Source organism: Pristis pectinata, chromosome 6 (assembly GCF_009764475.1).
Source record: "Pristis pectinata isolate sPriPec2 chromosome 6, sPriPec2.1.pri, whole genome shotgun sequence".
Taxonomy (NCBI): Eukaryota; Metazoa; Chordata; class Chondrichthyes; order Rhinopristiformes; family Pristidae; genus Pristis; species Pristis pectinata.
Window position 1 is genome coordinate 70902418 of NC_067410.1, and position 24908 is coordinate 70927325.

General features: G+C 37.9%; 1 protein-coding gene across 1 annotated transcript in view; it reads right to left on the minus strand.

The window, feature by feature from the left end:
- The window catches only part of LOC127571795 (integral membrane protein 2C-like), a 38977-nt gene extending 15137 nt beyond the window's left edge, over positions 1 to 23840 (minus strand). The window contains exon 1 of the mRNA XM_052018505.1: positions 23636 to 23840. Coding sequence (XP_051874465.1) covers positions 23636 to 23731 — 96 coding nt within the window. The 5' untranslated portion in view covers positions 23732 to 23840. The remainder of the gene's footprint in view (positions 1 to 23635) is intronic.
- Between the last annotated feature and the right edge of the window lie 1068 nt (positions 23841 to 24908).

The window sequence follows — 24908 nt, forward strand, 5'->3', positions numbered from 1 at the left end:
AAAAATCAACAACTCATCCCTTACACATATTTGAATTGTGGATATGTTGGATAAATGCGTCGGTTTAAGATTGGTGTTAAAATGATTGAGAAAAATTTTTATGGTATTCAAAATAATACTGAAAATAACAAGATGTTTCAAAAATAAATGGTGTTGTCTTAATATTTACATTACGACCACATCTACATCCCAATCATTTTTTTAATCCCTGAATGTTAAAAAAAGTTATTTAAAATGTCCTAGATTGGTTTTGTATAAATTAATGTGACTGGCTGCTCAATAACATGACTAGATCACCAATAGAAAGTGCCTGATCACAAGCCAATTGGGAAGAGGTGAAAAGACACCAAAAGCCTTTGAAGTCAGTGAGCAGCATGTCTTTATTACTGAAAATTAAGTACACATCTGATCTGATGGTCATTTGTTCGAGTCTCCATGGAAGCAATGGGAAACTGGCAGCATGCATGGAATGAGGATTGTTAGAAAATACAACATTCAAAACCTGCCTCTGACAATATGAGGATACAGTAGCATGCAAAAGTTTGGTCAAAATTTTTGTTACTGTGAATAGTTAAGTGAGTAGAAGATGAACTGATCTCCAAAAGTCATAAAGTTAAAGATGAAACATTCTTTTCAACATTTTAAGCAAGATTAGTGTATTATTTTTGTTTTGTACAATTTTAGAGTGAAAAAAGGAAAGCACCATCGCAAAAGTTTGGGCGCCCAAGGAGATTCGAGCTCTCAGATAACTTTTACCAAGGTCTCAGACCTTCATTAGCTTGTTAGGACTATGGCTTGTTCACAGTCATCATTAGGAAAGGCCAGGTGATGCAAATTTCAAAGCTTTATAAATATCCTGACTCCTCAAACCTTGTCCCAACAATCAGCAGCCATGGGCTCCTCTAAGCAGCTGCCTAGCACTCTGAAAATTAAAATAAATGATGCCCACAAAGCAGGAGAAGGCTATAAGAAGATAGCAAAGCGTTTTCAGGTAGCCGTTTCCTCAGTTTGTAATGTAATTAAGAAATGGCAGTTAACAGGAACGGTGGAGGTCAAGTTGAGGTCTGGAAGACCAAGAAAACTTTCTGAGAAAACTGCTCGTAGGATTGCTAGAAAGGCAAACCAAAACCCCCGTTTGACTGCAAAAGGCCTTTAGGAAGATTTAGCAGACTCTGGAGTGGTGGTGTACAGTTCTACTGTGCAGCTACACCTGCACAAATATGACTTTCATGGAAGAGTCATCAGAAGAAAACCTCTCCTGCATCCTCACCACAAAATTCAGCATAAGTTTGCAAAGGAACATCTAAACAAGCCTGATGCATTTTGGAAGCAAGTCCTGAGGACTGATGAAGTTAAAATAGAACTTTTTGGCCGCAATGAGCAAAGGTATGTTTGGAGACAAAAGGGTGCAGAATTTCATGAAAAGAACACCTCTCCAACTGTTAAGCATGGGGGTGGATCGATCATGCTTTGGGCTTGTGTTGCAGCCAGTGGCACAGGGAACATGTCACTGGTAGTAGAGGGAAGAATGAATTCAATTAAATACCAGCAAATTCTGGAAGCAAACATCACACCGTCTGTAAAAAAAAAGCTGAAGATGAAAAGAGGATGGCTTCTACAACAGGATAACGATCCTAAACACACCTCAAAATCCACAATGAACTACCTCAAGAGGCATAAGCTGAAGGTTTTGCCATGGCCCTCACAGTCCCCCGACCTAAACGTCATCAAAAATCTCTGGATAGACCTCAAAAATGCAGTGCATGCAAGATGGCCCAAGAATCTCACAGAACTAGAAGCCTTTTGCAAGGAAGAATGGGCGAAAATCCCCCAAACAAGAATTGAAAGACTCTTAGCTGGCTACAGAAAGCGTTTACAAGCTGTGATACTTGCCAAAGGAGGTGTTACTAAGTACTGACCGTGCAGGGTTCCCAAACTTTTGCTTCGGGACCTTTTCCTTTTTTGTTATTTTGAAACTAAAAAATGGAAATAAAAAAGTAATCTTGCTTAAAATATTAAAGAAATGTGTCATCTTTAGCTTTATACCTTTTGGAAATCGGGTCATCTTTTACTCGCTTAGCTATTCACAGTAACAGAAATTTTGACTGGGGTGCCCAAACTTTTACATGCCACTGTACATCTTTTAATTTAACCTTGATGGAATAGGTGCATTGTTATAAATCACATGGTAACTGCTCACTGATCAGAAAATACATGTTCTACAAAAGTGGACAATTCCCTAGTTCTATGTTAACCAGGCCCAGGCATTAATATCAGAAAACAATTCTAACACACACAGATTACATTTAAAACATTAATTTGCAATTTTGCAGTACATTATTCATGCTTGTTCACGCTGTATTGAGTGTCCAGCAACAAAATCCTTACCTCTAACTTGAAATTGCTTGTTTCAGAGTAAAATAGAAACACATCTTATTTTGCATTTTATAAATTTAGAAACATTCTGAATAGGTTTGGCTTTATTTAATCTATTTTGACCTGATAAAAGGCCATGATGAACCCAAAGAACACTTTCAGCAAATGACCAAAATACATTTATATAACTACTAATCTGATTACAGTGCCTTTCTTGGCATGCTATTAGATTATATGCTTCAATTAAGAAAAATGCATTAATAACAAAACACTGAATAAATTCTCATCCAATTGCTCACATTGAACAAAGAAATATAATTATTCTGAAAATTGATATATGGACCAAATATAGCAGTGCTTTTAAATAAAAAGGCAATATAAAATACAGTGCTATTTTAAATTGAGCCACAAGTTAAGCCAAGTTGGCCAGACATTATACAAATATAAATATAAGAATATAAATATATAAACTCTGATTTGTATATGTTACAACACACTAAGCCATTTGGTCCTTTGGTTCCCAACAGAACAATCCCATCAGTGCAATTTCCCCTTCCATATTTCCACGTAGACCTGCATCTCCCCTTTGATTCTTTTGGCATTTGCCTACATTGACGGGTAACTTACAATTAACCTACCATCACATCTTTGGGAAGTAGGGAGGAAACAAGAGCACCTGGCAGAAATCCAAGTGGTTACAGGGTTTGCATACAAATTACACAAAGACGGCATTCAAAGTTAGGATCGAACCCAGGTTCCTGTAGTAGCGGGGGACCAACACTAACTGCTGCACCTCTGTGCTATCCAAAAATAATTTTATTGTTTTTCTATCACAAGTCAGATCTTATGCATTTATGGCAAGGGTTTGGGTTCTTCACCAACTCCTCACATTTCCAGCCATAGCAGAATTAAAGAGTGTTATCCTTTCAATTCCTTACACAAACTACAAAGAGACCGAGCAGCAATGATACAGTTTTGAAGGGAAGAAAATCACAAGGCTACAAAAGCAAAAGCAATAAAAAGAACCAGTGCAGCCACCATGTGTCAGGATGTTTCCTTGTGTTGAAGGATTTTGATAGAATTCCTACAGCAATAATACTGATCTTCCCCAACACAGGGAAAGAAAGCCAAGTAGTACATATAAGGGACGGACTGCTTTCAAATTATAACAAGAAGGCATTTATATTTGCTAACAGTTCATAATACTATATTAATTAAATGTAGTTCCAAATATTATTCATCATGAACTATCAAAATTGCTGACAAATACCATCCTAGCTTCAGATCATTATAAGACAGCCTTGAGGCACAACTTGCATCTGCTGCTGTTGAAGCATATCATTTAGTTCAGAAAATTATTGATCCAGATTCAGCCACGTAGTCCTGAAGGTCTGCATTACCATAAAGAAAGGCGAGCCAGTGCAGTTCAAGTCCTGGTATAGCAATAACAGGAAATTAATGCTTTTTCTTTTTTGGAAAGAAAAACTGTTTGGTGAATCACATCTTAAAAACTTGGCAGAACTATGTGGCAATCTTTATTCTCAATATGCAAATAAAAGTCAGCAATATATAGTCTCATAATTTAGAATTGTCATTGATAAATCAAAATATATATCATTCTTTTCTATTTCTTAAAGAGACTTTTAGTTAAATAGTAAAATGGAACACCTAACAATGTCATCTCTTGACTGTATACTTCCACTCCTGTATCTGTTTCAAGCTGTGATGAAACACTTAATTCTTTATTGAACTACATAAAATTTTTAACAGTGGAAACTCTATTTGTTCCATCTATGATGAGAAACATCTTGCAAAAAAGATTACAGAACACATCCAGAATATTGAGTCACCATGACACAATTTTCAAGCTTGTCTACAAAAAAATGTAGTTTCTTTTTCTTACATGTAACATTATTCATTGTTTAATAATCCTATCATCTTAACATCCATGCAAAATATATGTGGTTTAATATCCCCTTTGTACATTTCTTAAGCCAAGTTTCCTGAAATTCTAAATTCACTCCCGTTTTGTGGGAAATGTGACATTCCTTCTCAGGCTAACCTCCAGTGGCAGGAGGAATCAACAGGCGATTCTTTGTTACTGCTTTGGAATGTTCCTTCAATTAACCTGTTGTTTGCATCGCCTCCTCTTGTTCCCGTGAGCTTTGTGTCAAATCCGACAAAATAAACTACCCTGTATCATATTTGCCACAGTGTATGAAAAATCTTGAACCATCCTCTTGGCAATTACATTATAATACAAAGTCCACCACTGATAAATTTGGGACTGATCATACACTGAATAAAAATACATCCGAGGCTAAAGAAAACAGGTAACAGGACTAATAATTACAATCTTATTTTCCTGGAACAAGCAGAAAAGGTCAGCATGTCCTCCATCAAAAATAATAATGTCATCAAGAGCGTCTTTCAACTTACAATGTGATTTAATGCTCCTTTACAATACAAGCTGGTTGCCAGCTAATAGATGTTTATGAAGAAACATCCTGTCCCCCATTATTCTATGCCCGGGGCCCTACTCGAGAAATTTTTATGATACTTGTTCAAGAGATTGGTGCATGGAAAGCAACATGATTTAATAAGCACACAGATTTGCTGTGTACCTGTTCGTCTTCCTTCCATCGCCATATGTACATTCTTGAGAAAAGGTTGTAAGCATTTATAAATAAAATAAAACTGACGTGGGTACAACAGGCATCACCACTGCCAATTTATTTGGAATTCCATGATACACTAAAAAATTTTAAGCAAGTGAGCTCCCAGTGGATGCAAGACCATTGGGAAGCCATCATTTTAATTGCCTACAGCTGGGCTTCAAAGGGAGAAAGGTTTGACATAGCAACATTTACAGTACATTAGACAGACTAGACTGGCAATGCCAAAAGCCAAATCTCCAAGTCATTCTGAGTTTTCAGTCATACTTCTCAAGCATCCTAGTGTGGGACAAGAACCACTTTTGCAGGTTAATGTGATTTAATCTGAGTGAACTATTTTCTTTCTTTTGTCCCCTCCATGCATAGAACAGCAGGGATTTCAGATATTTCACAGCAAAATCACTCCTTCCTGTTCACCCAGTTATAGGATCCTAACATGCAAAAAGATAATGGCAATGCTACACGTGGAGCATGAATGGAGACCTGATCCCTGACTCTCCACCACCACAGAATTTGTTTCAATAATGTTCCTTGGATAACCCAACTTGGTCAAAAGAAGACAGGTCAATCCAACAAATGCATGATGTGGTCAACATGCAACCTGAGCAGTCGATGTCCACCTTCAGCTTCCCACCAAATCCAAAACACAAATTAAATGACAAATTTCACGCAAAGATTCATGCTAATTCTCTGGTTCAAGTGATCAGATGGCATAAAATGGGACAAGAAACCCACATTCCCAATTCCTGGTCATACTTCCCTATAGCTGTCTTGCTCACCTTCCTCCACCAGAAACTGTGCAAGGTAGCAGAATTTTTTCCATTACTACTATCATCACTGCTAAGTATAACTACTTAAAAATAAGCTACCAATTTTAAGCAGAGTGCTGGTCCTGTCGATTCCTGATGTTGCTGAACAGCCCTGAGTTACTCATTTTACCTGACACTCCACTGGGTTCAGTTCCCAGCAAGGACTGACAACTTGTCAGTCCAATTATCCCAAAGGGATTAGCAAAATTAATAAATGTAGAAGGCCAACATATCAAATTGATAATAATCTAGAAGCAATACAAACATATTATGGCTGATTCTACACTTGTCTACATCAAAAAACACAACATTTTTATGTTTCAACTTAATTTTCCACTTGACAATATTTGTATTTTCAGATACTGCAGGAGTGACATTGGTTATGGTCAGCAGTGTAAAACAAGTCTGCCGCCCTTTTATTTGCATTAAAGAACTGAATTACAAAGTCAGAGAGTACAAAAGCAACTACCAATTGCATGCTACACTACTATTCACAGCTAGTTTCAGCTCCACTACATACACACGTTTTACCTTCACTTAACTAGCTCCAATTAGTCATCAGTTGGAGCTGGATAATACAATATAAACAACATCTTGTGTGCTCAGAAGCTCAGATTCACAGCTGTTGTTTCTGAAAACAAACACATCAATGTGAAGATGCTCAATTCCAAAAAAAACATGAAAAATCCATAACAGGTCCTTGGCAAGAACAGAGCGGCTTCAGTGAATGTGATTTATGCTGAATACAGCTTCTGGTATTTTAAAAAGGTGCACACAGCTGCTGAAAGGATTTAATCTTCACCAATGAATGGAAAAGGAGAATATTATTTAAATGTTGCAAGGCCAATCAATGCTGAGATCTGGTAGTCCTCATAATAGAAATACTGTTAACCAGCAGCCATGGCCAGCAATTAGGAAGGCAAATGGAGTATAAATGTAGGAAAGCCTTGCTACAACCATACAGGACTTTATAAGACCACTTGTCTACTGTGCTCAGTTTAGTTTTCTTGATTAAAGATGGATATACTTGCCTTGTAGGCAAAGCAGAAAATGATTACTAGATTCCTGGGAATGAGCAGGTTGCCTTATGAGAAAAGATTGCGCAAACTGAGCCTATACACTCTAGAGTTTAGAAGGACTAATGGTGATCTTAATGAAATATGCAAGATCCTACAAGAACTTTGAGAGGCAAATGCTATGAGGATACTTTGTCTGGTGGGAAAATGTAGAATTAGCAGACATGGTCTCAGGATAAACAGTCACGCACCCAAGTATGAGATTAGTGGAGTTTCTTCTTTCAGAGGGTTGTGAATCTTTGGAGTGCTTTATCCCAGAGAGCTGTAGATGCTGAGTCATTAAATATGTTTAAAAGCCAAGATAGATTATTAGTCAAAAGATGGATCCACAGTTATGGTGATCAGGCAAAAAAGTGGAATGAAGGACGAGGAAAAGCTCAACCAGGATCTTGTTTACTGGGGGGAGCAGGCTCAAGTAGGCATATAGTCAAGTCCTGCTATTTTCTGACAGTATTACAAAACATCAATACTAGTTCATTAGGTTCGATTCCATTGATAAGATGAGTCTTTTATTTCCCCCAAATCAATATTAAGTGAGGTTCAACTTCAAGCACAAATTTAAAACCAATATGAATCCAGTCAACCACATCAGACAGAGTCGTACAGAGGTACAGCAGGGAAACAGGCCCTTTAGCCCACTGAGACCGCACCAACCATCATGCACTCATTTACATTAACCCCATTTTATTCTCCCCACATTCCCATCAATTGCCCTTTGCCAATTCTACTACTTACCTACACACTTGGAGCAAGTTACAGTGACCAATTAACCTACCAATCTGCACATTTTTGGGATGTGGGAGGAAACAAGAGCATCCAGAGGAAACCAATGTGGTCTCAGAAGGAATGTGCAAACTACATGACTACACACAGGCAGCACTGGAGGTCAGGATCAAGCCCGGGCGGCTGAAGCTGTGAGGCAGCTGCTCTATTAGCTGTGCCACCCAAAGAATCCATGTATAGGAACCTTCATCATATTGGAAGCTGGTCATAGAATGATAGAGAGATAATAATACACCAAGTCCATGCCGACCTTCCTGCACCCATTTTTACACAAACCCTGACCCATTTTATTCTTCAACTCCCCACATATTCTACCAGTCATCTACTATTCACAGTGGCCAATGCCAATTGACAGACATGCTTGGGATGTAGGAGGGAACCAGAGCACCTGCAGAAAACCTGCCACATCCAAAAAACATGTTCTGATAACAGAAATCAAACTCCCTAATTGCAACTGTTTTCTAAGCTCCATTTTCAGATAATCTGCAGGGTCCAGTATAGCAACAATAGATAACTGCACTCCACTGTGATGTGGTCAGGAAGTTCAGACACTACTGTACAAGACCGAGCCTGCAAATAACCTCATATAGTGGATGTCATCAAACCACCCTTTAAATTATAATTGTTTTAGTATGATTGTGAATATTCTTCTAAAATGGTTCACAACTCAATCCATTGTCAATTTAGAACTGGCTTAATTTCAATTTTAAACCAGGAAAATATAGATGACTGACATGCACTTGCACGTACATAAAAGGGATATTCCCATATGAGAGTACCTTTGCACCATGCTTTCATTGGGGGAACTTACAATAAACAAGTTGAGGAACAATAACCCTGTGGTTTAAGTCAGCTGATAATACAGTCTGTCATTAGTTCCATATTAGTACATTACACATGTACCCACTACTGAGTGATAAGTTTCACTAGACAGCAGTATGTGTATCAGTTAATAAGTCATGGTAGCAGTATGTGTATCAGTTAATAAGTCATGGTAGCTTTCTGCACTTGTCCAAGGTTATTATCCCTAAGTAGTGTATTGCAATATTTTAACCTGTAAAAATATATTAAATCAATTGTATTCATTGTTTCTTTTAATCTCTCAGTGAATGTCTTCTCCATTATAACCCATATCTTTGAACCTCATGACCTATCAAGTTCTATGAAATATGTATGGATTTTCCTCCATCAGCTTGTTATACGCCCCCAGTTTCCAGCAAAAGACAGGTGTCAAAGCAAGTCGTTCAATAAATGCCCTTGTCACAGAAGTGTCATGTGCGCTGACAACAGGGAATAGAATAAGATGGTGATCTGGAAAAGCCAGCAGCGGAGCTGATGAAGAACGTTGAATGGCAGAGTATGAATCCATGGGCTTACTCAAGAGGAATGCAAGCATGTTCCAGAATTGTGATGGGAAGAAGCATGGGGGTGGAGCAGGGAAGAGAAGAGAGAAATATCCCAACATTTATTGAAATGATAGGGGGAGGGCGGCAAGGAAGAAATTGCAGAAAGCAACTGAAACACGAACAAGAATTAAGGATGAAGGTGAACAATGTGGGAGGGTATGAAGCGGAAAACCAATGGAAATTAAAGGTTGAGGGAAGGTGAAACTGCTTTTTATCTATGTGGATTGAGAAACCACATTCCAGGTTGGTGGTGAACAAGGCTAAACAGGACAGTTGGCAATGGAATGGAGTCTCAACCAAAGTGTTGGTGGAGCTTGAGCCAGAAAGTCCGATGGGTTCAGGGAGTGAAAGGAATGTGCAGAGAAAGGTCAGAAGCTAACAAACGGTTAATTCAAGAGGTCCGAGAAATGATAGGGAAGGAAGATTGATACAACAACCCAAGAACAGTTCCTTAAAGGAACAGAAACTACAAGCCCTGGAAGCTGGCAGAGCAGAGAAGTGGCTGGAATTATTGCCGAAGCTCAAGTAAGAGAGTACAGGGCATTGGAGACTGGGCCATCGGGCCTCATCACAGGCGACTGCTGATTTTTTCTGTAACAAAGTTCCTTCTCTTCTGTTTAACTCCTTTAACACCAGACTTTACTTGCTCCCTCTTACTTTCCCTATAAGCATAGACTCAGCCCTAACCCAAAAAGGAGTACATCTCAAGTAAGAAAAAGTACTCAGTACTCTAAATCACTGGAGAAATAATACTTTGACCCATCACACAGAGGGAAAGTTTTCAAGCTCTATTATTTTAAAGTGATGCTTAATTATGGGAAACTGAACGGGCCTGTTTACAAACAGCTGACCAGGTTCAGTCAGCAGTTGATTTGGGCAGCTGAAAGAGCTGAAAAGAGACAATCACTGTTACAATAGATAATAAATGTGGATATATACAAAGCTCAAAGACTGCCAAGAATACCATCAAGTGCAGTTGAACAGACTGAAAGAAATAATAGTTTGAGTGAACACTTCACTGGAAGGCTCCTTGTTGCCGAGTTGATAACATGAATGTCCAACAGCACAGTGAAAGAACACCTTTTCTTAATGGTATTTTAAGTCCTGAAGTGTTTGCAGCACTTAGCAAAATGCCTTGAACTACATTAGCTTGCTGTAAAGCTCTTTGATAAGTATGCCACATGGAATCCATTCAAAATACAAAGAAAGAGTAAAATTGAGATGTGAACCTGCCACCTGATTTTTTGAAGTCATACTGCTGCAGGAGGACTTTTTACTTAAAAAAAACTTTTGTCAAAATTAATCTAAATTGTTTAAAAAAGAAATTTCACAGCTTCCCAGTCACAGACTGTGCAAGTAGTAATTAACAACAATAATCACACTAGACATTTAAAAAAGTGTACTAATAGCTGGTTATTTGGTTTCTGCTCTCTTATTCAATTAATTACTAGCTCAGGCAACATGCCCTGGCTAATTCAGATGACTTATCCTTGGCATAACCTTGTATGCAAGAACAATTGGCTTTACTATCAACATGACTGAATATATCAACATTAGCCTTGAATTTCACTGTAACCATTGTGTTCCTCTGAAATATGTAGATTTGCTCAACTGTACTGCTGACAAAAGCAATTGTGGAAATTGTGATCCTCTCAGGAATGCAATTTTGTACCACAATGGAAAATATGGTAGATGAATATCACAGTTTCTTGAAGACTATAATTAGTCTCGTAAATGTTCTTTGCTTTGTGCTATGTGTTCTGACAATCATAGGTTTTGAAACAGCCTAAAAAAAAGCAAAGTTCTTTAGTCCCCATTTGTAAATGGGATATCATATATTCATCAGAAACAAAGTCATTGTCAAGGAATAAAAACTGAGACACCTTGCTACTCAGACTGACCTGAACCATTCAAATTTCCATTTAATTCAAACTTAATGTAATCTCACCTCACTTGAAAGAAATTTTCAACCATTATTTTGGTCATTCAACTTAACCCTCTTTGCAGTCCACATCTTTGGGTGGGGTACCGTGAAGAATGCAACTGTATGCACGTCACTGTGGCAAAAGACAAAGTGCATCCAGCACACTCAAATTTAATACAGTGACCCTATAAAGCAACTAAGGTATTCATTTCAGAACCTGAAAACTCAGCCTTAATGGGGAAGACACAAGAGACTGCAGATGTTGGAAACTGAAGCAAAAACCAAACTGCTGGAGGTATTCAGCGGGGCAAACAGCATCTGTGAAAACCATTCCTTTGCCTCCTCAGATGCTGCATGACAACCAAAATACTGCTTGGCAACCAACACTTCATCACCAGAGCCAGAGAGAAACACATATTGGTATGTACATTCTGCATTACGGAATTCTGTTGATCCCATGAGAATATAAGAAAATCTTCCTTCGATAAGCAAATGCTCCTAGCAGGAGGGTGAAGTCAAATGTGCACTGCATCATTACCAAGGGCTTTAACATGTTTTTATTTATACATTTTTCAGTTCTTGCCATCCCAATTCCCCTTTAAAAGGTGATGGTAAGCAGGAGTGAATAATTTAAAACAGGATTCAGTGTTCCCTGGATTACACACTTTAAAAAATCGAGACATTGACTACTTTTTTTTTTCTTTTCCTGGCTGCAAATCCAAGTGAGAACTGGTTTGTGCTTAGTGCAACACTCTTCATGCTTAAATAATTTGCTAATTACAGTCCAGCTACACAGTTCTTGGACAAAATACCAGAATCTGCATCTCCAGGAGAGCAAGGAAGAAAACCTGGGGAAGGAGAGAGATATAGTTATTGGCAACAATGGTTAAGGGAAGGTACAACATATTGCACAAGGACACCAGAGAAATACAGCTCTGAGTTTTGGTGATTGTACCATTATTACTATAATTATTATAGAGAACAGTTGTCTCTGACATTGGACCACATGGAGTCCTGTGGTGGAGCCCCTACTTTTCGCAAAGGCAAATCAGAGCTGAAACAAGTTCAAAAACATCATTCCTTTCAATAGGGTGACACAGCTAGTAGAGCTGCTGCTGCACAGCTTTGGTGACGCAGGTTCAATCCTGACCTTCGGTGCTATCTGCGTGGCGTTTGCGTGTTCTTCCTGTGACTGCTTGGATTACCTGTGGCTGCTTAGGTTTCCTCCCACATCCCAAAGGTGTGCAAGTAGAGAGGTTAATTAACCACTGTAAATTGCCCCTTGTGTGTAGATAAGTGATAGATTCTGGGATAGTGGGGACAATAAAATAGAATTAGCATAGAAGGATGCTTGATGGTCAGCATTGATGGATGCTTGATGGTCAGCATTGACTCGATTGGTTGAAGGGTCTCTTTCTGTGCTGTATGACTGTCTCCAGAAAGAAATGGCTCCAGAAAGGGAGAGAGACAAGGTACAGGTATTTTAACTGTGCTTTATTTTTTTTAATGTATTTTTTAAATAATTGATAGCATGATAAGTCTTTAATTGTTTTTCAATGGTTTTGGATGTCATGGACATTCACAAACATTCCAACTCTTTTGACAGCTGGCAAGTCTAGGGGGCTTAGTCAGCTGTCAAGTTACAGCTGTGAAAAGGGATTTCTATTTATAACCAGGAACCCCCATGTTCACAGAGCCTTGACAATCAAATCAGAGTTGGCATGGTGGACTAAGTTGCTGCTCTAGGTAAATGTTCCTAGCAGATAGGGGAGCACCAAGCACAAGTGGCTCAGGAAATTCCAAGTCAACATTTCCCCATGGATGAAAGGTTGTCTAAAATGAATATAACTACTATATATACAACTGTTAGCAATGTGATTGCTTATCTTTAGTTACCAAAATTTGCCCAATATGTTTTAAAAAGCTAAACCAAGTGAAATGACGCTTTACTTCTTGGAAGTCCACGAAGTCACTGAATAAATCTGGTGTATCAATACAATTACCAGGCAGGTCTGCTGTCTGAAAGTGGAAACTGGCCTCTCTCAACAGGAAAAACTTGCCCACAAAATGCAAGACAGAGGTCAAAATAGTTTATGATATGGTTAGAAAAGACTGATGCATAAATATAACATGAATGTTCACTACAGTTCATATCAGAAGCTTATAAAATCTTAAGGGATGGAAAGATCAGGAGTTGGCCACTTGGGACCAAGGAGGAGGAGAAACAATTCTTACTCACTGAGGTATTAAGCTTTGGAATTCTTTATCCTAGTAAACAGTAGGTGCTCGGTTAATGAGTGCATCCAAGACCAAGACTGACAGATCTTTGGGAATAATGGATATTGGATGGGGAAGTGGATGAGGTACAGGATCATCAAAACTGGCAAAAGGTCAATTAAAGACTAATTATGCTATCAATTTAAAAACAAAGAAATTTAAAGAATTAAAGAACTTAATTAAACTACTTAATTAAATTAAATGTTCTTGCGATGCCAACAATTGCCATTACCAAGCTGAAAAAGAACTTCAATAGATTGAAAGGCAGCAGCAATGTATCACTAGATCTCAAACACTGTCCTGGTTAAAACTATCAAAATGTTTAAATCACTGCATAAAATTGATTAACCACTGCAGTTTTACAGTACTACCTGCCTGTATTGAATACAAGCCTTTATGAATGATAAGCACCTTAAATCTCCCAAAAGTCATCATTTTCAGAGTCAGCTGTAAAACAATATGTTGCTTTGGCATAGTAGTGTGTCCACATTATTTTTATTTACATACACTTAGTCATGAATATCACAAAATATACTAAATATTACACAAAAAAATTAATGTAGATGCTGTAAATCTGAAATTTAAATTGAAAATGTTGTAAATACTCAGCAGGCCAAGCAGCATCAGATTTCAAAAACCTGGAAACATTAACTTTGTTTCTCTTTCCACAGATGCTGCCTGACCTGCTGAATATTTCTAGTGTTTTCTGTTTTAATTTTTACTGAATGTTCCCCGGACTACAGAGGACGAGCTGTTCCGAGACCATCTACAGTCATTTAAATTATGTAAGGGTGAAGATGGAACAATTAACTACATAATCACCCATTGCCGAAAGAAAAACATACAATTACAAATTCAGTGATTTTTGCACCTGAAAAGTAAAGTGCACCTGGTTGGAGATGACTCGGGCTACAAGAAGAAATTATTTAGAGACAGATTAAATATGTCCTTGAAGTATTGTTAACAGAATTCATTCTGAAAAGGTCCTTCCACAAATTGATTTTGAGATAATTCATCTGGTATGGTTTACTTCTTATGTAAAAGATTATTAAAGAAAATTATGGGAGGGTACAATCTAGTAATCTAAATTTGCTGATAACAACCAAGTCCTTTCCAGTTACACAAAAGAGATAGGTAGCATTCAACGGGATTAAAAAACAGAGGATGACAAATGTTTTATGATGAATATGTATATACAGTAATATGGATCAGAATAGGACATCTGCAAATTGAAAGGGTATCTACTGGAAAAGGAGGATTTTTTTTTGCAATAAAACTGTTATAATCTGAAACAATTTTCCAAAAGTTTGCATAGCTTAATTTTTTCAACACTGACTTATACACTATTTGTAGAGAGGACAATCTTGTGTAAATGGCAAGCACTTAAACAAAATATGGATTCAGAATTAATGTTGCATTACCTGGACCAACAGGTTTTCTGTTTCACAAACTCTTATTATAATGTATGCAAAATATCTGTCTTTTTGAGTATACTAAAATAGCTTAATAGCAAGAAATCCAAGGTAGTGCACAATAATGACAAACTATATACCTTTCATCAAAGAACATTTCATGTTTATTTCTGAGTTGAACCATATCAATCAGCGGCAGAAAGATATCACAAACCCATGGAGCTGTAGAAAGAGGGAGCAAAGACGTTAATATATTGTTTCTCATGGACAACTATTTTCTGGCAACTTCCTCAGGACAATGGGTCAGAGAATATCTGTCCTGATTACTCTGCGTTTGGTTATCAGCCAGCATCTTTCTCAAGGAAAAGTGGGCCTGAATGGCAAACCTCAACCCATCATCCCAGAAATCCAACACTTGCTGCACCCCCTTCATGGTAAATATATCTTTCCATGGGCATGGGGACCAGATCTGTTCACAATATTTCAGATATAGTCTCACCAGAGTTCAAACAAGACGTAATTCAAACAAGAGGTCTCTTGTACTCAAATCCTTTTGCAGTGAAGGCCAACAGACTGTTTGCCTTCCTAATTGCTTGTAGGACATGTACATTAATGTTCAGTGATTGGTGTATAAGGATACCCAGGTCCCTCTGAACACCAATACCTTTCAACTTCTCAGCATTTAAAAATTGTTCCACCTTTCAACATTTTCTGCCGAAGTGGATGAGCTGACATTTTTCCACATGATATTCCATTCGCTACGATTCTGCCCATTCACCTGGCCTGCTAATATCCTTCTGGAGCCTTTCTGCATCCTCCTCACAGCCTGCATTGCTACCTTGCTTAGTAACATCAACACACTTGGATATTTTGCATTTGATCCCTTCATCCAAGTCATCAATATAGATTGTGAACAGCTCGGGCCTCAACAGCAAACTCTGCAGCACCCACTTGTCACAGACTACAAACCAAATGAGGCCTGTTTACTCCTACCCTATTTTCTGTTTGTTAACCAATCCTCAATCCATGCCAGTTTGTGACCCACAGGACTTGTGTTCTAATTTTGTTTTAGCAATCTCATGGCATTTCAATGATGGCTTTCTTAAAGTCCAAATACACCACATCAACATCATCTTTATCTATTCTCATTTGCCTTTTTTTTAAATAAATTTTCACCTAATAAAGGACACAAATGGATTTGTTGAAAAATGATCTCCCTTTTCACAAATCCACGTTGGCTTTGCCCAATCCTATTACTATTTTCAAAATGCAGTGTAGTGTTACCACTTCCTTAATAATAGATTTCTGCATTGTCCCTACCATTGATGTCAGACTGACTGGTATATAGTTTCTTGCTTTCTTGTCCTACTTTCTCAAACAATGGATTTGCATTGGTGTCTGACCTATCTGTGGGAACTGTTTCAGAAGATGACAATCAATGCACCCACTATTGCCATAGGCAGTTCTTTCAAAACCCTAAGATGTATTTCATCAAGTCCTGGGGATTTATAATCTTACAGACACATTAATTTTACATATTTTTTTTAAATATATAGTTGTTCATTTCTTTCAATGCCTCAACTCACACTGAACACTGTCTTTGTATTTGATACTTTGTTAGCTAAAATGCATCAATAAACATGGTTTAATCTGTAATTATTCAAAAATTTTGTAGATGTTAAACTGCAACTTAGCAGATCACACTGCTATACTTAGTGCAACAACTAATGCAGCCTTTGCAGTAAAATTTACAACATCTAATTCATGAATAGAATGAGTACTTGAGGAAAATAAACTTGAAGGGATATGTGAATCGAACGATGGAATGGGACTAACACAATTGTTCTTACTATGGGCCACATGGGTTCCTTCAGTCTTGTAATGAATCAGTAATTCTCTTTCAACAGGCAAAATAAAGATTCAGTCATTAATCTAATCAGAACGCTGTACAAACTTCCTTTTACAGGAGAGTAATTGGAAGTTAATTTACTGAAGTCAAGCAATATGACCCCATTGTTATGAGAAACCAAAACCTAATCATTATTTTGTACTCAAGGACAAATTGTACTGATTGAATTGTAATTCTAAGCATAACTGATCATTATGTTTATGTGCTGTAAAAGTAAACAGCTTAACAATTGAAGTCTGGCCTCATTTACTAAGTGCCTTCTCAGTCTGTCTTCCAAAAAAATTGCAAAACTGCACGTGGGGGCACATGTGAAAGACACAATCATCCAATTCAGATCCATAGCAATACACGTGCTTCTTAAGGATATGATACTCGATAGCCTAGTACAGATGTATTGCTAAACAAAGAGATAGAAATCTGTCACTTATGCTAAACAGGCTATGTAACAGTGGCTGTGTGGTACTCTGCCTCAAAATTCAGCTCCACTGAAGTCAACACAACTGAATTTGAGAACTGGTGTACAATAAAACTGTTACCATATTGTCCTTTTATGCTACTCCAAGCAGCTCAAGAGGTAATTAGCATAACCATAAAACTTTCAAGACCAAATTAACAACTTATAACAGTACCCCTCACCTGAATGTCAGAGGAGATACTTTTTCACTTATTGTATATTTCCTGCAATTTCTGCATTTCCGCACACTGTACTTTCAAAGATATCTGGTATACTACATTCCTAGTATTTAACACAAAGCAAAAACAAGGTTCCTTAACATTTCTGCCCTTGTTCAAAAAGAAGTATTAAATTTATCCTACATCAGAACCTACAGAACAAGATTACAGAACACAGACCGGTGTATATACACAGACCAGCAGAATATAGACCAGTTGGAAATTTAGGCAGAGAAATGGCAGATGTATTTTAATCCAGACAATGGTGTAGCATTTTGAGAGGTCAAATGCAAGAAGAAAGTATACAGTAAATGGCAGGACCCTCAGGAGCATTGATGTACAGAGGGATCTTGTAAGTAGCAACACAAGTGGATAAGGTGGTAAAGAAGGCACATGGCATGCTTGCAATCATTGCCCTAGGCATTGAATATAACAGTAAGTAAGTTATGTTACAGCTGTATAAAACTTTAGTTAGGCCACATTTGGAGTACTGTGTGCAGTTGTGGTCACTACACTATAGAAAGAATGTGGAGGCTTTGAAAAAGGTGCAAAAGAGGACATTGCCTGGATTGGAGTGGATTAATTATATGGAGAGAATGGACAAACTTGGATTGTTTTCCCTGTAGCTTTGGAGGCTGAGGGGGCGACCTGATAGAAGTATATAAAATTATGAGAGGTATAAATAGGGTAGATAGTCAGAGCATTCCCAGGGTGGAAATGTTAAATACTAGAGGTCATAGGTTTATGGTAAGATGGGGAAAATTTAAAAAGGAGATTCCCAAGGCAAGTACTTTTTTTTTTAAAAACACAGAGCGTGATAGGTGCCTGGAAGCAGAAATGATAAGACAATTAGACAGACACATGAACAGGCAGGGAATAAAGGGACTAAGACCATGTGCAGGCGATGGGATTAATTAAATTGGCATTATGGTTGGAGCAGACATGGTGGGCCGAAGGGCCTGTTCTTGTGCTGTACCGTTCTGTGTTCTAAGAAATTATCATTATGCTGTAAAATATCTAGCAAAGAAAAAGATATCTGTAAAGAATAAAGTTTACAGCTAAAGCTGTATGTGCAACAACCTCAATCTTCAAGCTCCAAATAATTGTAAACTATAGTAACTTTCATCTGTCAAGGCATCACATTAGGAAATAAAGTAATTATTATGATCAAAAAGCAAAAAGAAAACTACAGATACTGCAAATCTGAAATAAAAACTGAACATACTGGAAAAGGTTAACAGGTCAAGTAGCACATGTGGAGAGAAAAACAAAGCTGGTTTTCACTTGCCGATTTTATGCAAGCTGATGACCTTTCCAATGCCACCTTAGCATTTCCAACATTTTTTTTAAACTTGTTAAATTGCTATGTGCAGTTTATCACTTGCTATCTTCGGAAAAATTTCTCCATCAATAGTTGATAAATTCAAGATTAGCTGTGCTATAAACCACCCCAAGTAGGTGAAAGAGTACATAGGGTAGAGTCAAGATATTTGCAAGGTATCTTTTGATTGTGCTACACATTAGAGCTTAACCATAACCCCTCTTGCTTAGACTGAATAATTTTCATTGAAAACTAAATTTGTTCTGGTTTCTCCATGAGTAGCAACACTAATGGAATCATCTGGAGGTGTGCAGTGGTCCTAAGTGTTGTGTTATTCATAGTTTGATCTCTTTTGTGCAAAAGTTAGTTCTTATTTGTTCCTGGAAACACTGATGTTTACTGCCCATCATCTTTTGCCCCTGAAGTGAGGAGGCAGTTCACAGTCACCCACAGTGGTGGGTCTAGAGTCACATTTAGTCCAGACTAGACAAAACTGGCACATTTCCTTTCCTGAAGAAGATTAGTAAAGCATATGGGTTTTTACACAATCTAATACAGGTTGAAACTGCCTTATCCAGAACCCTTGGATACTGACTGGTGCTGGACCACAGGAAATCCAGACCATGGAAATTGCCCCCAGTCATCTTCCTCTGAGAAGGAAAATGTTCTTTTTAAGTATAGTCATACCCTGGGTCACACAAAGGTTCTGAGAACTGTCTGTAACCCAAAGTTTTCTTAAGTCAGAAACACTCTCAGCTGAGATTGTAAAAATTGCACTGGTAGGTTAATTAGCTACCAATTAGTACAGACCTTAGTTAATTTTAGATCTTAGTTAATCTTAGTAAGAATTAGTTAATTAGTATAGATCTGTACTATAGATACAAAACATCTCGGACCCATGGGAGTTACTAGACCACAGAATGTCAGACTAGAGTTTCAACCCGTAGTTTCATAGCTACAACTAGCTCTTTTTCTCTGAACTTTAGATCTACTTAGCTACCTGGACTTAAGTTCCCCATTTGCTGTGGTGGGATCTGAACTGGATCAATAGCCCAGGACTCTGGCTGCTCGTCAACTAACATAATGCTACAATATCCTCATACAAAAGCACAGAAATTCCTAATGAACATTAGCTCAGGAAAGGCCTACTACACCAGCTCCTAGGTTAACCCTGCAGTACTGATTCAGGTATCAGCTTTCAGCACCAAACTCTGTCAATCCCTCCCTAGTACTCTCTGACTCTCTCCCTCTGTCTACACCTCTATAGCATACCAAAATCCATTTCTATGAACTAGATTTGTTTTGTCCGTTCTGATATCTCTTTATGTGGCTTGATGTGAAATCTTGTCTGACAATGCTGCAGTACCTTGAAACATTTTACAACATAAATGATGTGATACAAATGGAAACATCTTGATCCAGCTGGGTACAAGTTAAAGCACATTAAAAAGCCCACCTTGAGGAAATTGCTTCCTCTGTACATCACGTAATTCAAAGAGATCTTCCAGAAAGCAATTTGTTGTACACATTTTTGATCACACTCAGCTTTGGAAGATCAAGAAAGTAAAAAGAGCTTTTACTAAAAAGTCCTCATCATTATCAGAAGAGCTCATGATTACTGGATTAATCCAAAGCCTACGGTGGCTGCACTGGCAGACACTACAGGATACAACTACTCCAAGGTGAGAGCTAACGAGAGTACAATCTTTAATTGGAAATGGACAAAATTTAGTGATTATGTTGAAGTTTTAGTAATAACTGAAACAATTAAAACGGTAAGATTAAAAATAAGGTCACTTTCATTTTTACAAATTCACAATGAACACAACTTGGCAGCAGAGCTGGGAGAACTGGAATAACTGGTAAAGATTGTTTCGGTATGATAGTATTTCTGATAAGAACTGTGACTACAAAACTGTCTGCCAGGTGATATCATAGCTCCAGTAAATAAAAATATATCAGTTGTAGGAGGTTCATTTGCACCTTCATCTGTATACACTTCTCTGGTGAAAGTGTATAACATAAGCCAGAAAAGGTCAGCCCTACATTGTAAAACTAGTTAGAAAATTAGAAAGAAAAAGAAAAACAAAAACCATGGGTCCCAAGGAAAAGAAACGTTTTGGATTCAAGACTGGCTCACTGACAGAAAGCAAATGGTGATGCCCAATTTTAATAACTGGAGTGGTGCTTAAGGTTTAACACTAGGTTCCTTAACTTTCATAGCACACAATGGTAATCAGGACTTAAGTATAGCGAGTATGATTTTATTATATTTGCAAATGAAAAAAACATTGCCTACGTGGTTGCTCATGAGTGAAAAAACAGAAAAATATTAGGAAGATGTCGAATGGATTGATCAGGTGGCCAAAGAAGTGGCAAATGGAGATAATGCTTTTGGACTAGACAAACAGGCACATGAATAAACAATAAATGGTAGGGTCCTGAAACAGTAGAGGAAAACAAACACCTTGAAGTGCAAGTCCACGGATCACCACAGGTACAAGGACAGGCAGATTAGTCAGTTTTGAAGGCAACAGGATACTTTACTGGTAATTACTCAAATGCTATTTATCTATATTGGCTCACAGTTAAACAATGCCTTGAGTTTAAAATTTTCATCCTTGTTTTCAAATTACTATGTCTTGTCCTCTCTCATTTCTACAGTCTCACTAGCTCTATAACCCTCCAGTCTCAGCACTTCAACAATTCTGACCACTTATGGTTAGCTGTCAAATTTTATCTCCCCGTGAAGCACCTTTAGATATTTTATTACATTAAAAGTCTCTATACTAACCTTAAGTTGCTATTGTCCAAGCTGTTAACCATGAGAGTAACATGTCCTACCCTATTATTGGTGGGTCAAACTTGAAAGGCTCAGTTCATAGCCCCAAGCTTTGACCCAGTTCTTCTTTAAAGCAGTTAAAAAGCACAAGTAAAAAGTTCTCTTTAAAAAAAATCTTTAGTTTATGATTAAAGGTGATAAAATCTTAAGTCAGGGTAAAATATGAAGGAATAAATATTCAGTGCATAATGTTTCAGAAGAATTTGTAAATATAGCAAATCAAATTTTGGGTTATGGAGATGTGTGATGAAATATTGCATTCTGCCCATTATGGGATGGAGCACTGAATATTGATCCACTATTTCAGTAAAGGATTTATATTGACTAAAAATCAGTAGAAACATTGGAAAAAAAATAGGAGCGGTAGTAGTCAATTTGACCCTTTGAGCTTGCTCCACCATTCCATCCCATCCCCGCTCTCTCCATATACCTCTCGATACCTTTTGTGTCTAGAAATCCATCTCCTTTGGAAATATATAATCTCCAGAACCTTCCATAGAATCACCGACCTCCTAGTGAACATATATCTCAGTCCTAAATCTCTTACTCCATATACTGAGTCTATGACTCCTGATTCTAGATGCCCAGCCAGGGGAATCTTCTTCCCTGCATCCAGCCTCTCAAGCCCTGGCAGAATGCTGTATGTTTCAATGAGATCTCCTCTCATTCTTCTAAACTTGAGTGCACAGATCCCTATTCAACTCAATCTCTCCTCAATCAGCCTGGTGAACTTTAGCTGCACCTGATCAGGGTTTGCATTATTCCTTGTAGGGTTCAATTTCTTCCGGATACTTTGCAGCAGAGCACTTTAATGCAGATGAAACCAATAAAGACTACCTCAAAATTGAAATAGTAGTAACATCTACATTATAGTCTGAACCAGTGACCAGGCTTGGAGAAGATTGTGTTAAATGCCAGAAACAGTTCCCTTTAGTTTATTTTTACATTTCCCTGATAAATTAATAAAAGATTAAATGCAGATATGATATACAAATTCAGGCAAGCCAGCTGGAAAAACATTACATTTGGATTTTTTTTAAAGTGAAGATTTAAGTCAATGAGCAAGTCATAACATAATGAGAATAGACATCAATTAATAATAACAAAAGATTTTTTTAAATACCTTGAAAAATTTTAAAATGCTCTATTAGTTTTGTTTTATAATGAAATCAGCGGCAAAATATAGTCAGCTTTAAATTTTAATCATTGGAGAATATTATGGGTTTCAGCTAGGATTTTACATTTGTGTTATCCATTGAGAAGTTTTCAATAATGGTATGAAAGAAGAACATGATCATTATGAACTGTAGGTATTTGAGTTAACTGAATATGTGTTTAGTTAGTCATTAATTTAAGTGGCAGCTAACAAAAGACAAGGTACACAGGATATAAACATCCTCTTTGTACAACAATGCCTTTCCATCTGCATTTCCTTGTGAAACACCCTCTGTGCCCTTTCTCAGTCCTGTGTTTTTAACAAAGCTTCCTGTCTGAAACTTAGTCTTCGGCACCTCCTGCTGTATTTATAAACACTGGTGTCATTTCTTTCCAATGTAATTTAACCCAATAAAGAAATTCAGTTCTTGAAACAACAACCCTATTAACCATTCCCGGGGGTGTTAATGAATTGTAAATAACTAGCGTCAAAAATTATGAACATTTCTCTGAAGATACTGTAAACTCAAAGTAATTTCTGGTACATTCTTGTTTTCAATATACCCATAATGTTATTTTATCAACAAAGATACATTGCAGTAATTTTCCAAAGCTAAAATTCCATCCAACAAAGCTATATGCGTGTTCATTATATGTGAATTTAAGAAATCGAAATTCATGCTACGCACGTTGACGAAAACGTTAGCAAATGAGCAATATAACAAGGATATTGCTTTCGCCTCAATGTTCATCCTTTTGTCAAATGTGAAGGGTGGGTGTAAAAAAAAACGTAGCATTGGGTGAGATGCAGAGCCAGGTTAAATTCAACCTACACTCCCAAGCAGTTTATTCTAGTTGTTCCCCAGTTAACGGTAAATTAAAGACACGGATTGCAACTACCGCCACACATAATCATTCAGACTGCGGACGTAATACTGTAATGTTTACAGCGGTGACGCTGCTTGCAAGTAATTGACCAGAAATTGAAGTTGACTTACATTAGCTTGAGGGATAAGAATTTCAGTTTTATCCGCTTCGCCTTCCGCTTTTTCCGGCTTCTGCCCCAGAGCCGTGGGCAGTGAGATCTTCACCATTTTGGGGGAAAATACTGAACTCTCTCTCTCTCTCTCGCTTAGCTTTGAAAATAAAACGAAAAAAATGTCGCCAGCTATCCGCGCTTCCTGCGTCTGATCTGACCCTTCGGTTTCCGGAAGTTTCAGCATTTGTGTGCGTGTGTTGTGTTGAAAGGGAACGCCTTTGAATTCAATTTCTTAGGTGATCGAGCGAGAGGGCTGTAACCTTGAAAGACAGGTGAAAGCAACTTTCACTTAATGGTAAACTGACATAAAGCTACAGGCCAGGAATAGTTAGACAATTCTTTGGACGGGCTCTGAGTCACCTGTCCTAATATCTCCCGTTATACCTGATAAAGAATTCGTTGAGTCATACAGCACAGAAAAAAACAGGCCTTTCATTCCATCAATTACTAACTATACTGAACCTATTTACCAGCACTGAGACTGTAGGCTTCTATGGCTAAGTAATTTAAAAGTACCTGCCTACTCCACCTATTCAAGCAGGGCATTCCTGATTCTAGCCATCCTCTGGGTGAAAAAGTTCTTCCTCAGGTCCACTCTAAGTCTCTTACCCTAAACCTGTGTCCTCTACTGTTAGATACCTCTATTGTGGGGATATGTTTCCTACTATCGACCCTATTTATGCCCCCTATAAGTTTGCGTTCCTCCCTCAGGACCCTCTCAGCCTCCTCAAGAGGAGGAAAACAAACCTAGCTTATCCAGTCTCTCCTCATCGCAGACAACATCCTGGTGAATCAGCTCTGCACCCTCTCCACTGCCATCCTATAAATGTGGTGACCAGAACGGTACACAGTATTCCAGCTTGGCCTCACCAATCTTTTATAGAATTGAAGCATAACCTCCCTATTCTGTGCCCCAGCTCATTAATCTGTGCTGCTACCTTCATAGATTCTTGAACTTGTGCACTGTTTCTCAGTACTCCCAAGGGCCCAGCCATTCATTGTGCATGTCCTACTTATGAGTCCTCCCAAAGTACATCGTCTCACACTTATCAGGATTAAATTCCATCTGTCAGATCTGCAGATCTTAACAAGGTCGAGAGGGTTGAGAGCTTCAAGTTCCTGGAAGTGAACATCACCAACAGCCTGTCCTGGTCAAATCACATAGATGCCACAGCCGAGAAAGCTCACCAGTGCCTCTACTTCCTCAGGAGGCTGAAGAAATTTGGATTGTC